The following is a 13,453-nucleotide window of genomic DNA, read 5'->3' as shown; positions in this document are numbered from 1 at the left end:
TGCCTCCCGGATTCAAATGATTCTCGTGCCTCAGCCTCCCGAGTAGCTGGGATTACAGGCATGGGCCACTATGTCTGGCGAATTTTTGTATTTTTAGTAGAGACGGGGTTTCACCATGTTGGCCAGACTTGTCTCGAACTCCTGACCTCAAGTGATTCACCCGCCTCAGCCTCCCAAAGTGCTGGGATTACAGGCGTGAGCCACCGCCCCCGGCTGGCAATCATGGACTTTAATCGCATCTGCAAAATACCTTCCTGGCAACACAGAGATTCATGTTTGATTCAAGAGGTGGGGACTGCAGCCTCCCCTGAGTGGACACAGGAAACTGACCGTCGCACCATCCCTCCTCTCTCTCTGGTTTCTCGCTCCTGCCAGCATGAACACTGAGTATCGCCACTGGCCTCCCCCCAGAGCCAGGGTGGGGGTGGGGTGGGGAGGTGGGGAGTGAAACCAGCGCTGAGCTCCTGAGTCAGGCCCTTCTGGACTTCCTGGACTTTCTCCCCGCTCCACCTCCCAGCCCCCTGGGATAAATTCCACCTGGACCCCCAGCCCTCGGCCTCAGCTCCTCCTTCAGTGTGAATCCCTGGCTTGTGACATCTCCACAGACTGGCCTGAGCGAGCCCCACATAAGCCCAGCTTGGAGTGGGGCCAGGAGCCTCCCTTACTGCCTTCAGGGAGCTGCCAGTCTCCTGAGGGAGCCGCAGAGCCTGGAATCCGGGTCCCAGGTTTGCAGAGCGAGCTTGCAGAGAGCCTCTGTTTTCCCTGATTCTCGGCTGTGCTCTGGGCCGGACTCCCTGGTCAGCCCATAGCTCTTGGCTGCAGGAAACCAGCCCCGTGCTTGTTTTGTTTTGATTGCACAACCCCGGTGCAGGAGGCCAGGGTGGACATCTGCTGTTTTGGCCAGCCCAGCACCCAAGCCCCCCTTTTCTGGCAAGAGCCCCCCAGTTGCCTCATGGGGACCTCCCCCAGTGTGTGTAGCCTGGGGAGTGTGCTGTCAGCCTAGATGCCCCTGTCCTGCCTGGCCAAGGGATGGGCCTTGTCTTCGTCTGTTTTCTGTTGCTTATAACAGAATACCTGAAACTGGGTAATGTATAAAGAAAAGGAATGTATTTCTTATAGTTATGGCAGCTGAGAAGTCCCAGGTCGAGGGACCACATTTGGTGACACCCTTTTTGCTGGTTGGGATCTGTGCAGTCTCCAGGCAGTGCCGGGCATCACATGGCAAGGGGGCAGAGTGGCCCATGAGCTGGCTCAAGCCTCTCTTCTTTTTATAAAGCCATCCCTCCCATGATGACCCGTTAATACATTGAAATCCATGAATGCATTAATCCATTCCTGAGGGCAGAACCCTCATGCTCCAATCACATCTTAAAGCTCCCACCTCTCGATACTGCCCCATTGGAGATTAAGTTCTCCATGACACATGAAATTTGGGGGACACATTCAACCCACAGCAGGCCTGGAGCCCCATCTTGGTCACCAGCTGTCCTACCCTGAAGATAGATGCCCATCTGGCCTCATTCTTGATGGCCAACCCCTGGGGTGGTCACTGAGTCTTTCCTGGCTCTGGAAGATGCCCTGGTTTCGTCCCATCCTCACCGAGGCCCGCCTGGATCTCCAGCCTTTGCTTCCATTCTCTGAGCTCCCTCTTGGTCTGATGATAAAGCCCCTTTCTGCTCAAGTCAAACGAAGTCCATTTCTCTTGCTTATAACCACAGAAACCTGACTGGTTAGACACTGAATGCCACCCGACTCTGCTCTAACTCACTGCATGACCCTGGGCAAGATGGCCCCTCTCTGGGCCTCAGTTTCTCCAACTGCACGGCTGAACTCGCCTCCCATGCTGACGCCCCAAGGCCCTGTGGCTGCTTTGGTCATCGTGGCTGACTTGGACTGGTGGTGTGTTTGCTGCTGAGGATCGGTGGGGGCCTTCCCTGCCCTGACCCTGGAGGTCTATGGGGCGTGCCTGGTTGGGGAGAGGGGATGACAGCTGGGGAATCCTCAGCTTCTGTGTAGTTGGGCTCATAAGGACCAATGTGTTGGTACCAAGGCTGTTGCTTTAATAGGCAGTGGTCCACTTTTCTTTAAGTCCTTTTGCTTCAAATTTTTGGGAATCTGATAAAGGCTTTAGCTGCTCTCCTTAGACCAAAAAACTTTCCTCTACTCCCCTTGTTCCTTCTCTGCACACTTATTTTTACTTTTATTATTTTTTGAGGCAGAATCTTACTGTGTCACCCAGGCTGAAGTGCAGCGGCGTGATCACAGCCCCCTGCAACCTTGACCTTCCGGGCTCAAGGGATTCTCCCATCTCAGCCTCCCGAGTAGCTGGGACTATAGGTGCCAGCCACCATACCTGGCTAATTTTTGTTGCTGTGTTGTTTTAGTAGAGACGAGGTCTCGCCATGTTGCCCAGGCTGGCATGCTTTAAGGTACAGTTTCCAGAGGAGGTGGAGGAGCAGCCTTCAGAGGCCTGTCCTGACCCTAAGGTGACCAGCCTCTGGGTTTCCAGATGAGCAGCTTTGGCACACAGGTCAGAGGCCAGGTACAGTGGGCACTTTGTTAGTATCGCTTCATGTCAACTCATCCACCTGAAGAGGACAGCGTTTGAGGTAGAGATTGCTATGTTTTCACCAAACCCTGGTTCATTGGCTTCCTCCTGGGCATGCAGCTGGACTGCATTTCCCAGCCTCCCTTGCAGCTGGGAGTGGCCACATGACCCGGCTCTGGCCTGTGCAACGGGAGCTGAAATGATGTGGCTCCTCTGCTCCTGGTTTAGCTTGGTCCACAAGCATCCTTCCATGCTATCCTCCATGCTCCCTCTTTCTTCTCCCACATGGTTGCAGCAGAGGAGGATAAGGCCTTAGGTGATGACAGGGTCACAGGGTGAAGGGGCCCGGGCCCCTGAGTGACCACATGGAGCAGAGCCCTTGCCCCTCCCTCCACCAGCCCCCAGGAGACTGTAATGCAAGCAAGAAATAAACTTCTCTTCGGGGGCTGTTTCTTACATTTGTTATGACTAAGTCAACATTTTCATCATCCCCATCCAGGGGAAGTCCTTTTCCACTGAAAAGGAATCCATCTCAGGGCTCCTTTAAAATAGAGAGCTCCTCCAGTGCCTTTGGCCTGGGATCCCTGAAGCTGGAGAGTGTCTGCCTCCGGCCCTGAACCTAGCGCCTGCCTGAACCTCAGGGCATCTTCTCTGGGGCTCTGATTTACGGTGACTCTGGGCTTCACCCCTTGCCCTCAGGTTCCCACCCCTGCTTTCCTCCTTCCTCGTGTCTGTAGTCTGTGGCCTTCTTCTTCCATCCTGCGGCCTCCCATTTACTTTGACCATTGTCTGGGGTTGAAAGACCAAGGTTCAGGGGTCAGGTGTATCTATTTTTTTCCCTTCTCCCTGACAAATTGCTCCCTGTGGGCAGGGCCCGCGCTGGCTCACTGTGAACTTCCTCCTACACAGTAGAAGGTTGAGCACACAGGGGCCGCTTCTGGAACGCCACATTCTTTGCAGTTCCACAGTGTGGAAGGCCCTGAGGGGGTTGCTCCCAGGATCCCATGTTCCCTGGGGCACTCGGATTCCAAAGAGAGAAGCCGGCCTCTGTTTCCGGCTCATTTCCTAAGTGAGCCACTGCAGGGCTCCAGAAAGGTGGAGTCCAGGCAGCTGGCTCTGGCCTCTTTTCCCAGCTACACACAGCATCCTGGCCCCTGTCCACAGCCCCTCCATGTCTGGCAGACCAAGAGACAGGTCTAATGCCCTGCCCAACCTATCCCCACTGTGGGAAACTCTTTCCATCACCCTTCCTCCCAGCGGGGACCACTTTCCACCTTTTAAATAATTAAGTTGGTCTCCAAACCACCAGTTACCAAACCCTTCTGCCCTTGGTAATCTTCCAAAAAATTTACAACAACAACTCTCCTTGCTGTGTGCCAGGCCCCAGGCTAAGCCACTTATACCCTAGATACCAATCCCTGGGGATGGATGTCATCAGTATCCCCATTTGACAGATAAGGAAGGTGAGGTTCAAAGGGCCTCCTGCCCCCTGTCGCCCCCGCCCTGGCCCTGTACCAGCTTCGAATGCAGTGGCAGGGGGCCACGATCTTGTGCCCAGGCCTGGTTCTCCTACCCCCAGCAGCGGGAGAGAATGCCGGGGAGGCACGAGGCCGATCCCTCCCCAGGGGGCTCCCACAGCTCCCAAGCTCACTGACACTTGGGTTTCCTTCCTCTCCTCTGGCCCTCCCCTGGCCCCCTCTGCTGCACCCCCAGCTTGTCCCACCCACCCTTGAGCTCGACCCCTCTCCCTCCCCGGTTCCCACCATCAAAAGCGCCTGCTGCGGGGCTTGGCTCTGTTTGGTTTCTCCAGAGCCTGCCCAGGGAGCTCTGCCTCTCGGAGGTTGTGTGCTCACTTTGCAAAACAGCAGAAATTTATAGCCCAAGTAATTGATCACGGCGCTTCTGCCTCCCTCCATCTCTCTCGGGCTCCTAATTCCCTTCTCCCGCTCTTCTCTTTTTTCTCAGCGCGCCATCTGTGGTGTCAGAGAAAAGGAAGCCAAAAGTGGGGGGGTGTTTCTAGTCCCAGTTCTGCCAATTACGAGTCACATGAACCTCAGTTTCCCCATCCGCAAAACGGAGAAGCTAATAATACCTGCTCACAAGTGTGCCGGGCCCGTGGAGGCCGGGGCCGGGAGGAGCACCCAGACGGAGTGACTTCTGGCCCTGAGCCACCCTGTGGGGGTGCAGGGTGGGGTGGGGGCCCACCTTCCCAGTGGGGACACTGGGGCCAAGAGAGCTCGAGCCATCCACTCAGGGTCGCAGAGCTGGTAAACAGCAGCCCTGGGGCTTGAACCAGGTGAGTTGTACCTCAAAGCCGGAACCATTAGGCCACACTCCCCCGACGCCGGCCCCAGGGCCCATCAGAAAACAGGTGAGCCTCACCAGGCCTCCCAGACCCCTATTTCACTCCATTCTGGAGCTAACTGTGGGGCAGAAGGAGAGGCCACTGGGGCAAAGGGAACACTTTGCAAATTGTAGAGAGCCGCGAGGATGGAAGGAAACTTCACAATCATTCCCATCACTCTTCAGCGCCGGCCCCCCTGGATCAGACCCCTCCACTGTCTGGGAGACTCACTGGGACCTAAGAGCTTCCCTGGCCCTCAGTTGCTGTCTCTCCCTCCAGAGAAGCTGTATGAATAGCGGCCTCCCTCCGGCCAGGCCCCTACACCTGCCAGCCTCCAGGAAGGCCCACAGAACCTTCCAGAACAACTCACAAATGACCCTGAAGAGCACTTCACTCGCCCTTCCGTGGCAGATGAGGCAGCAGACCTGGGAGGGGAGGCCCAGGTTCCCGGCCCGAGCTCTGGGGGGCCCGGGGCTGGAAACTCCCCTCTGAGCCCCACTCCAGGGCGGGGCTGAGGCCATTCCTGACCCCTTCTGTTCGGTTCTGGGGGATGGGGGACGAGTGCTTCCAGGGGGGAAGTGCTTGTCTTTTTCCCCCTCCGCCCTCAGTCTAGCTTGTCTCTGCCTGTGTACGTCTCTCTGTCTCTCGCTGTCTCTGTGTGTGTCTTTCTCTCCAAGCCCCCAGCCCGCAGGTACGGGCTTGCTTCCACCCGTGCGTGGCCCCCAAGACTGAGCACAGCTCCTCGGGTGTTTGCATCCAAGGTGCCCACAGCGCCCCGGCCTCCTCCCTTCCCCATGGCAGCCCCGGGGGTTGCTCTGGGCAGGGCGGTCCGCAGCTCGGGGGCGGCGGGCACGTTCTGTTCCCCGCTTTCGGGCGGGGACCGCAGGCTCCAGCCCCGGCGGCTGCCTGCTCCCGCCTGGCTGGCGGAGATGAGAGCCGGCTGCAGGGCTGGGAGCGAGGCAGCAGCACACAGAACAAACAGAATTTTTTTTTGCAACTAGAGGGGGAAGCACAGAGCTAAAAATAAAACGAAAAGATCAGTATCTGTCAGTCTGACAGCTGATTGGCTGCTCGGAGATGCATATAATTACCAGCAACTGGCGCTGGGTAGGCAAAGCCGGGAGAAACTGCTGAGACGAGGTTAGGATTTAACCTTTAAATTCTGGAGCCATCGGAAACCGAGGGGAGGACGACGGGTGTCGGTGCTAATGAGGCTGGGGGCGGGCGATGCGCGGTGGGCCTCCGAGTCCGGGGCAGGTCTCGGGGGTTCCCCGGGGAAGGCCCTGGGAGCCCTTGGCCCTGGCGGCCTCCGCCATCAGACTGGGAATGTCTCTGATTGGGCGGCCAGGAGGCGGTGGCCCTCCTCCCCGCCCAGCTGAGGGGTGTCGTCTTCCGCGAAGTTAGGGTCTCACCTGGGAGGCAAGGAGGGAGGGGGCTGCCTGAGGCCCTGGGCCCCTCTCGGGACTGGCGCACCCCGTCTCACCCACATTCCTTCGCCTTTCCCTGCCCAGTGTGGATTTCCAAAACCCATCCCCGCTCCCCTCCTTCCTTCACCCCAAGTCACCCCTGTTCCCAGCTCTGTTTCTTGCCCCACCCAGGGAGGGCTTTTCCGCACCTCAGGCTTGTCCTAGGGCCCCCAGACAGACAAAAACTGCGGCAGTTGAGGGGTGTTGTGCTCTCCCTAAGCCTCAATTTCTTCATCTGTTAAAGGCAGGTGATGAAAATTGGGCCTACCTGGCTGCTGGTCAAATGCCAGGGCTGCTGTGGGCCCAGCCTTGCATGTTGACTCTCACCTGAGCCAGGAGTCAGGAGATCGGGGTTCTAGTCCAGCTGGGAATTGTCCCAGTGTGAATTGGGAGTAAGAGTTCCTGCCCTCTGACCTCTCCAGGTGGCAGCGGGGACCACGTGAGATGGCGTATGTGGCCTTGAGCGATAAATCTCACCTGTGGGGGGAGGTGGGCGAGGAAGCCTGCAGCTCCTTGAACCCACCACTTTTCTCTCCCAGGCCCTTGCCCAGGCTGTGGCCTCTGCCTGGAACCCCTTTTCTTCCCATCCGAGCCCTTCCCTTCAGTGCCTCTTCCTCTGGGAAGTCCTCTCTGGTGCCCAGCCCGTCCTCTTCTGCCCACTCTGGGTTTCGCACCCCATGCTTAGGCCCTGATTGCCTGCTTTGCACACAGGGCTGTGAGCTCCATGAGGGCAGGAACCACATGGCTGTTCACAGCTGTGTTGCCAGGGCCTGGCCTGGAGCCCCTCAGGAAGTGAGACATCTGAATCCTCTGCTCTGTGACCCTGGCAGCCAGGTAGAGCCATCTTGGCCATGGCACCCAGGCTTGGAGCAAGCAGCAGCCTCATGGGTGGGGAACCACGTTTCCCCAGCACATCGGCAGGCCCTAAGGGGACATTCGCTTGGCTCTGCCGTCAGAGCACTGATGCCCGGGGGACACTGCCCTTTGTGTGTCCCACCTAAGAGAGGATGCAGCCTTAGAGGGGGCAGGGGTAAACATGGTCCCAGGCCCTGTTGTCCCCTCCTAAGAAAGTTCCCAGTTCTGCCTGTCCATCCCTGGCCTTTTCCCTGTGCTGTCTGGGACAGTGGGTGGAGCTGCCGCTGAGCGGTGGGACCTAGAAAACACATACTGACCTATAGGAGGCACTGCCCAGAGCTCCTAACTGGGGTGGGGTGCAAAGGAAAGGTGGGTGAGGGAGGCAGAGAGAAATCATATTAGTAGCCCACACGTCAATAGTCTAGCTGTGTGCCTGCCTCTCTCATGCACTTCATGGGGATTATTTCCTAGAATTCCCACAAGAGCCCCTTGCAGGTGGTGCGATTGTTAGCTATAATTTGAAGATGAGGAAACTGAGGCACAGAGTAGTTAAGCAATGCACCCAGGAGCCCACAGCTAGGGAGGACAGAGGCTGGATCCAGCCCAGTCCCCTGTCTCCTGGGGCCAGGCCCGGCGCTCCCACCTCTCTGATAAGGATAAAAAGGAGGGAGCGGGAAGGGAGATATTCCAGAGGCAACTACCATGAGACCTCCCGGCAGAGAGGCTTGAAAACGTCTTTTGTGTGTGGTACGCAAACCATTTCCCCTTTGGTGTCTCTTTGAAAGATTTCGGGAAGATTTAAACTTTTTTTTCAATGATTTGGGGATGTCAGACTGGTGTTTTTTTGAGGGTGACACCGTGATGAGACTGGCCCCCAAGGCAGCCCCGTTTTACTCAGGTTATGGTAATAGAACTTCTGCAGCCTCAAAAGCAGCTTCCGCCGACTGAGCGCTCACCCCGGGGTCCGTGCTGGACTCAGCCTTGACTCGGATGCCCACCCTGAGCCCCACCCGAGAAAGGGATTATTTCATCCCTGCATTATTTCCTTACAGCTGATGGCAGAATCTGCTCATCTCCAAATTCGCTGTCTCCCCATTAGGAGTGAGCTTGGTGAGGGCTCCAATCTGGTCTCTCCCGTTCATTGCTGAGTCCCTGGCACCCAGCATCAGCCCCGCATGGAGCAGCTAGTCAATAAAGCTTTGCTGGACACATTTCAGATGAAGAGACTGAGGGTCAGAGAGGTCACACGGCTTGCTTGGAAGAAACATCAGATTTGTCTGGCTCAAGAGTCCACTTCTGGCTCCCACCTCACACAGTTGCTTAAGACACCCCCACCCCAAGAGAGCCTCAGAGCCTGAGTCTTCCCCGCCTCCGCCCATTCTCAGGCCCTTATACTAAAACCAGTGAGGCCTCTGAACTGCTGTCTGCCCCCGCAACCTTTTCCTTGCTTATCTGGGAATCAGGCAAAAGTTGGCCGGAGTTAGCTCAGTCTCAGAGAAGCTGCATTCTTCTAGAGTCACTCGGTTTTGCGTGACCTGATTCAAAATTTCCATCTTTGTCACTTTGATTCCCACTCTGAGAAGTTTTCTCAGTACATATAACCTTACTATGTGATGACTGGCCTGGGTATTCATATGTGCACTTGTTACCTGTTGCTTATCTCCTGGGGGACCCCTGGTTCAGAGGGGTTTAAGCAGGTGTCCTGGTGAGACCGGGGTTATCATCAGAGACTCTCAGGGTTAGAGCTTGGCCCTGCCACTGAGTGGCCTTGGGAGTCTCATTTGACGTCTCTGAACCTTGGATTCCTCACTTGTGAAATGGGGACAGGTTGAGTTCCTGCATGGAAAGTGTCTTGCTTGATGTCTCGCCAAAAGACCAAAACTGCCGTCACTCACTGCCGGAGAGGCCCTGCACGTGGATATTAGAGTTTGCTGGGTTTTGTTTGTCCTGAGTGAATGTCTGTCCATATACAGGCTGATGGATTTTATAGCTGTAAGGTCCCTAACACAATCAATCTCTCTCCTCAAAAGACCAAGAGCATGCCTGGACTCAGAGAGCACCGTGTGTGGGGGGCTGGCGTGGGCACGTGTCCGCAGCTGGGACTGGCTTCTAGGGTTCTGGGCTCAGGCAGGAGGGCGGGGTCCCAGGAGATCATCTCTCTCTCCTTACCCTGGAGCCTTTGGAAGTTGGTTTCCAAATGTCCTGAATTCCTGTTCATTAATATGTGGCCCAGTACAGTGCTTGTCCCGGCAGCAGGAGCTTGGTTGGTGTGAGTCTGCTGGGGAATGGGATAAAGCAGAGAAATGTCAAGCTTTCCCTTAAAAACAAAAAACAAAAGCAAACCCTCACATCTCCCACCAATAACACACCATTGTTATCCCTGTACTTAAGACATGTTGTTGCCAGGCATGGTGGCTCACACTTATAATCCCGACACTTTGGGAGGCCGAGGCGGGTGGGTCACCTGAGGTTGGGAGTTTGAGACCAGCCTGACCAACATGGAGAAACCTCGTCTCTACTAAAAATACAAAATTAGCCGGGCATGGTGGTGCATGCCTGTAATCCCAGCTGCTGGGGAGGCTGAGGCAGGAGAATGGCTGGAACCCGGGAGGTGGAGGTTGTGGTGAGCTGAGATCGCACCATTGCCCTCCAGCCTGGGCAACAAGAGCAAAACTCTGTCTCAAAAAAAAAAAAAAAAAAGAAAAGAAAAGAAAGAAAGAAATGTTATTTTGGAAAAACATCTGCCTGAACTCCAGGCAGTACCAGCACCTTCCTTGTGTCCAGCGTTGCATGGGGAGTGCCAGACAGCAAGGCCCCACTTGTGGGCAGGTCTGTGCGCTGTGACATGCCAGCCTCTTCACAGCCCAGGTCATCCTCACCTCCACCCCATGAGGTGCAACTAGATGAAACTGCCACTTCCCAGATAAGGAAGATGCACAGGGAGCTAAGAGGCCCGGCTGAAGGTCCCACAGTGAGAAAAGTCAGTAGCCCAGCTGTGGGCCTGAGCCCCGGGTGCTCCAGTGGGCAGGATGGAGTCCTGGTCTTCAGCAAGGCTCAGCTTGGTGGGGGAGACACATCCCCGACCCCAGACAGACTTTGAGTTCTGGCAGCTGGGCACTGGGGGAGCTTTCTGGGAACAAGCGTGAACCACACATGGTCCCTGCCCTGGAGTCGCTTACATCTCCCAGGAGAGGGGGATACATCCACAGACTGTGAACACATGGGCCTAAGAGGGGCCACCCAGGGCTGCAGAACTGATCCATCCCATACAAAATCACTGAAAAGACCTCCACAGACCTTGCTTAAAAATAGTCTTCTTGGCCAGGTGCAGTGGCTCACGCCTGTGATCCCAGCACTTTGAGAGGCTGAGGTGGGTGGATCACCTGAGGTCGGGAGTTCAAGACCAGCCTGGCCAACATGGGAAAACCCCGTCTCTACTAAAAATACAAAAAATTAGCCGGGTGTGGTGGCGGATGCCTGTAATCCCAGCTACTCGGGAGGCTGAGGCAGGAGAATCGCTTGAACCTGGGAGGCAGAGATTGCTTTGAGCTGAGATCACGCCGCTGCACTCCAGCCTGGGCAATGGAGCAAGACTCCGTCTCAAAAGTCTCCTGGCGGTGTGTCCCCATCAGAGTTCAGGTCGTTCATTGTGAATGGATGGTGCATCTTTTACATCTCAAAGTGGACTCCTTTTTAAGCCATATTTGAAACCCAGTTGGCTTTCCCTTCCCAAGAATGTCCTGGCCCATGGTCCTGGAGACCTCTGAACCTGGGTGTCGAGCTACTAGACACGTAAAAACCATTTCTAAGTACCCCTTGTGGGCCAGGCTTATACCTGTAATGCCAACACTTAGGGAGGCTGAGGCAGGAGGATTACTTGAGCCCAGGAGTTTGAGACCAGCTTGGGCAACAGGGTGAGACCCTGTGTCTACAAAGAGTAAGATGATTAGTGGAACATGCTGGTGCACACCTGTAGTCCCAGCTACTTGGAGGCTGAGGTAGGAAGATCACTTGAGCCTGGGAGGTTGAGGCTGCAGTGAGTCTTGATTGTGCCACTGCGCTCCAGCCTGGGCAACACAGTTAGATCCTGTCTCAAAAAAAAAAAAAAAAAAAAAAAAAAAAAGAAGCCCTTGTGTCCCTCCCCTGCAATCCTGTGCTGTGCCCAGAGGTGGCTTCCAGTCCAGAATGGAGAAGACGCATTCCGGCCGTCATGGGCTCTGGGGACCCCACCTCCTCCAGGCTGCTGGCAGATGGAGAAAATGTGTCTGGGGCAGAGGCTGCGAGCTGAAGTTGCCAGTTGATAGCAGCACCTGCTGTATCCATCTGACCTTCCAGCTCTCACCTTTAACCTTTGCACTCTCCCGACCAGTATCTGCAAGGCCTCCAATCTCCTGTGGTTGTGGGGTGGAAGTGAGAGGGGTAGGGGAGGGAAGAGGTCTGCCTGGGAGGAGCCAGGGAAAGCAGCTGGGGTGGAAGCCCCACAGAGACCCCACTCCCTGGAATGCTTCTGGGCTGGCCGCACCCCCACGCTTGGTGCAGGTTTCTACAAGAAATTCAAATGTGTCTGCGGCTGGATTCTGCCAGGCTCCCCTGAAACCTGCAAACAAGAGCCCACATGTCCTCGAGGACAGCTTGCAAGAGAACGGGGGGCGAGGAGCATCTAGTGAAAACCCAGGATGAGTGCACGAGGTGCCCCTTCCCCCCAGGATGAGTGCACGAGGTGCCCCTTCCCATCCTGGGCGTCACAGGGCAGCCTGTGGCCGCCCCCATCGCCAGCAGGGCTGGGTGGGAGTGGGGAAACAAAGACTTTATTTTAAAGAAAAGATGGGCCAGGCGTGGTGGCTCACGCCTGTAATCCCAGCACTTTCGGAGGCTGAGATGGGCGGATCACGAGGTCAGGAGTTCGAGACCAGCCTGGCCAACATGGTGAAACCCTGTCTCTACTAAAGATACAAAAAAAATTAGCCAGGCGTGGTAGCACATGCCTGTAATCCCAGCTACTTGGGAGGCTGAGGCAGGAGAATCGTTTGAATCCAGGAGGTGGAGGTTGCAGTGAACTGAGATCGCGCCATTATACTCCAGCCTGGGCAACAGGGTAAGACTCCGTCTCAAAAAAAAAAAAAAAAAAGCCAGGTGCGATGGCTCACGCCTGTAATCCCAGCACTTTTGGAGGCCAAGGTGGGAGAAACATTTGGGTTCAGGAGTTCGAGGCCAGCCCGGACAACATGGCGAAACCCTGTCTCTACTAAAAATACAAAAATTAGCCGGGTGTGGTGGCAGGCACCTATAATCCCAGCTACTCAGGAGGCTGAGGCAGGAGAATCACCTGAACCTGGGAGGTGGAGGTTGCAGTGAGCAGACATCGTGCCATTGCACTCCAGCATGGGGGACAAGAACAAGACTCTATCTCAAAAAAAAAAAAAAAAAAAAAAAGGATAAGAGAGCAGGTACCACCGCTGAAAAATAATCCAGACAAATGCCTTCCCTTCTGCACCTCAAATTTCTCAACTAATTCCTCTCTCTGTTCCCACTGGGAAAGTCCCTTCTTCTGTTATTTGCCCCAAGGCCCATGTTTGCCCAACGAGCAAACTGCATTTGTTAAGTAACATAAGCGTTCTCATTTTGGGTTACTGAAGGGCAGAGATGATGCCTGTTAACTCCCATCAGCTCCCAGCAGACTGAACAGGCACAGTGGGCTGACACCATCCCACCCAAAGCAAAGAAATGTGGTGGAGGAAGCCTGGGGCAGCCTGGCCTGCAGTAAAGGTGCAGTGACCGTCAGGGACTGGGAGAGGCTGTGAATAGCATGGAGCCAGTCCCCGCACCAGAGAGCCTTTGAAGGCTTGCTCCACGGAACCCCCAATTGGGAACTGCTGGGCTAAGCCAGTTGGATGGAGGTGCAGTTCTGACCATCCCCGTGGCCACTCCCACTTTCCCTGGACAGCAGGGTATCCAGGGACAACTCAGTGGCTGTGGGATCACCCTGACTCTGCCATTTAGTAGGCTGACCTTGGGGAGACGACTTCCCCTCTCTGAGCCCTTGGGTCCCAGGGTCTCCCTCCTGGGTTGGGAGTGCTCTGTAAGGGCCAAGTGTCTTTCATGTCGCTGTCACCTCTCTTTCAGGTCTCCTGACTTCCCACCATGTGATGCAATGATCATCTTGCTGGATTTCTGTGATGAGAGAGGGATGCTGTGGTATAGAATAAACATGGAAATGGGTCTTGGGAAATTCCTCTGGAG

The 13,453-nt window shown here is 55.6% G+C and overlaps 1 protein-coding gene across 1 annotated transcript; it reads left to right on the top strand.

Annotated features, from left to right (window-relative positions):
* Nucleotides 1-1,984: 1,984 nt before the first annotated feature.
* On the top strand, nucleotides 1,985-12,335 carry LINC02913 (long intergenic non-protein coding RNA 2913). The gene has a single exon (XM_016961829.4). The coding sequence runs from the start codon at nucleotides 6,803-6,805 to the stop codon at nucleotides 7,499-7,501; it is 699 nt and encodes a 232-aa protein (XP_016817318.1). The 5' UTR covers nucleotides 1,985-6,802; the 3' UTR covers nucleotides 7,502-12,335.
* Nucleotides 12,336-13,453: the final 1,118 nt, after the last annotated feature.

The sequence above is a fragment of the Pan troglodytes genome, chromosome 11, assembly GCF_028858775.2.
Source record: "Pan troglodytes isolate AG18354 chromosome 11, NHGRI_mPanTro3-v2.0_pri, whole genome shotgun sequence".
NCBI lineage: Eukaryota > Metazoa > Chordata > Mammalia > Primates > Hominidae > Pan > Pan troglodytes.
This window is presented reverse-complemented; position numbering and strand designations above follow the sequence as displayed.

Coding starts and splice junctions, on each gene's coding strand:
- LINC02913 (XM_016961829.4), top strand. CDS start 6,803: ATGGCGTATGTGGCCTTGAGCGATAAATCTCACCTGTGGGGGGAGGTG.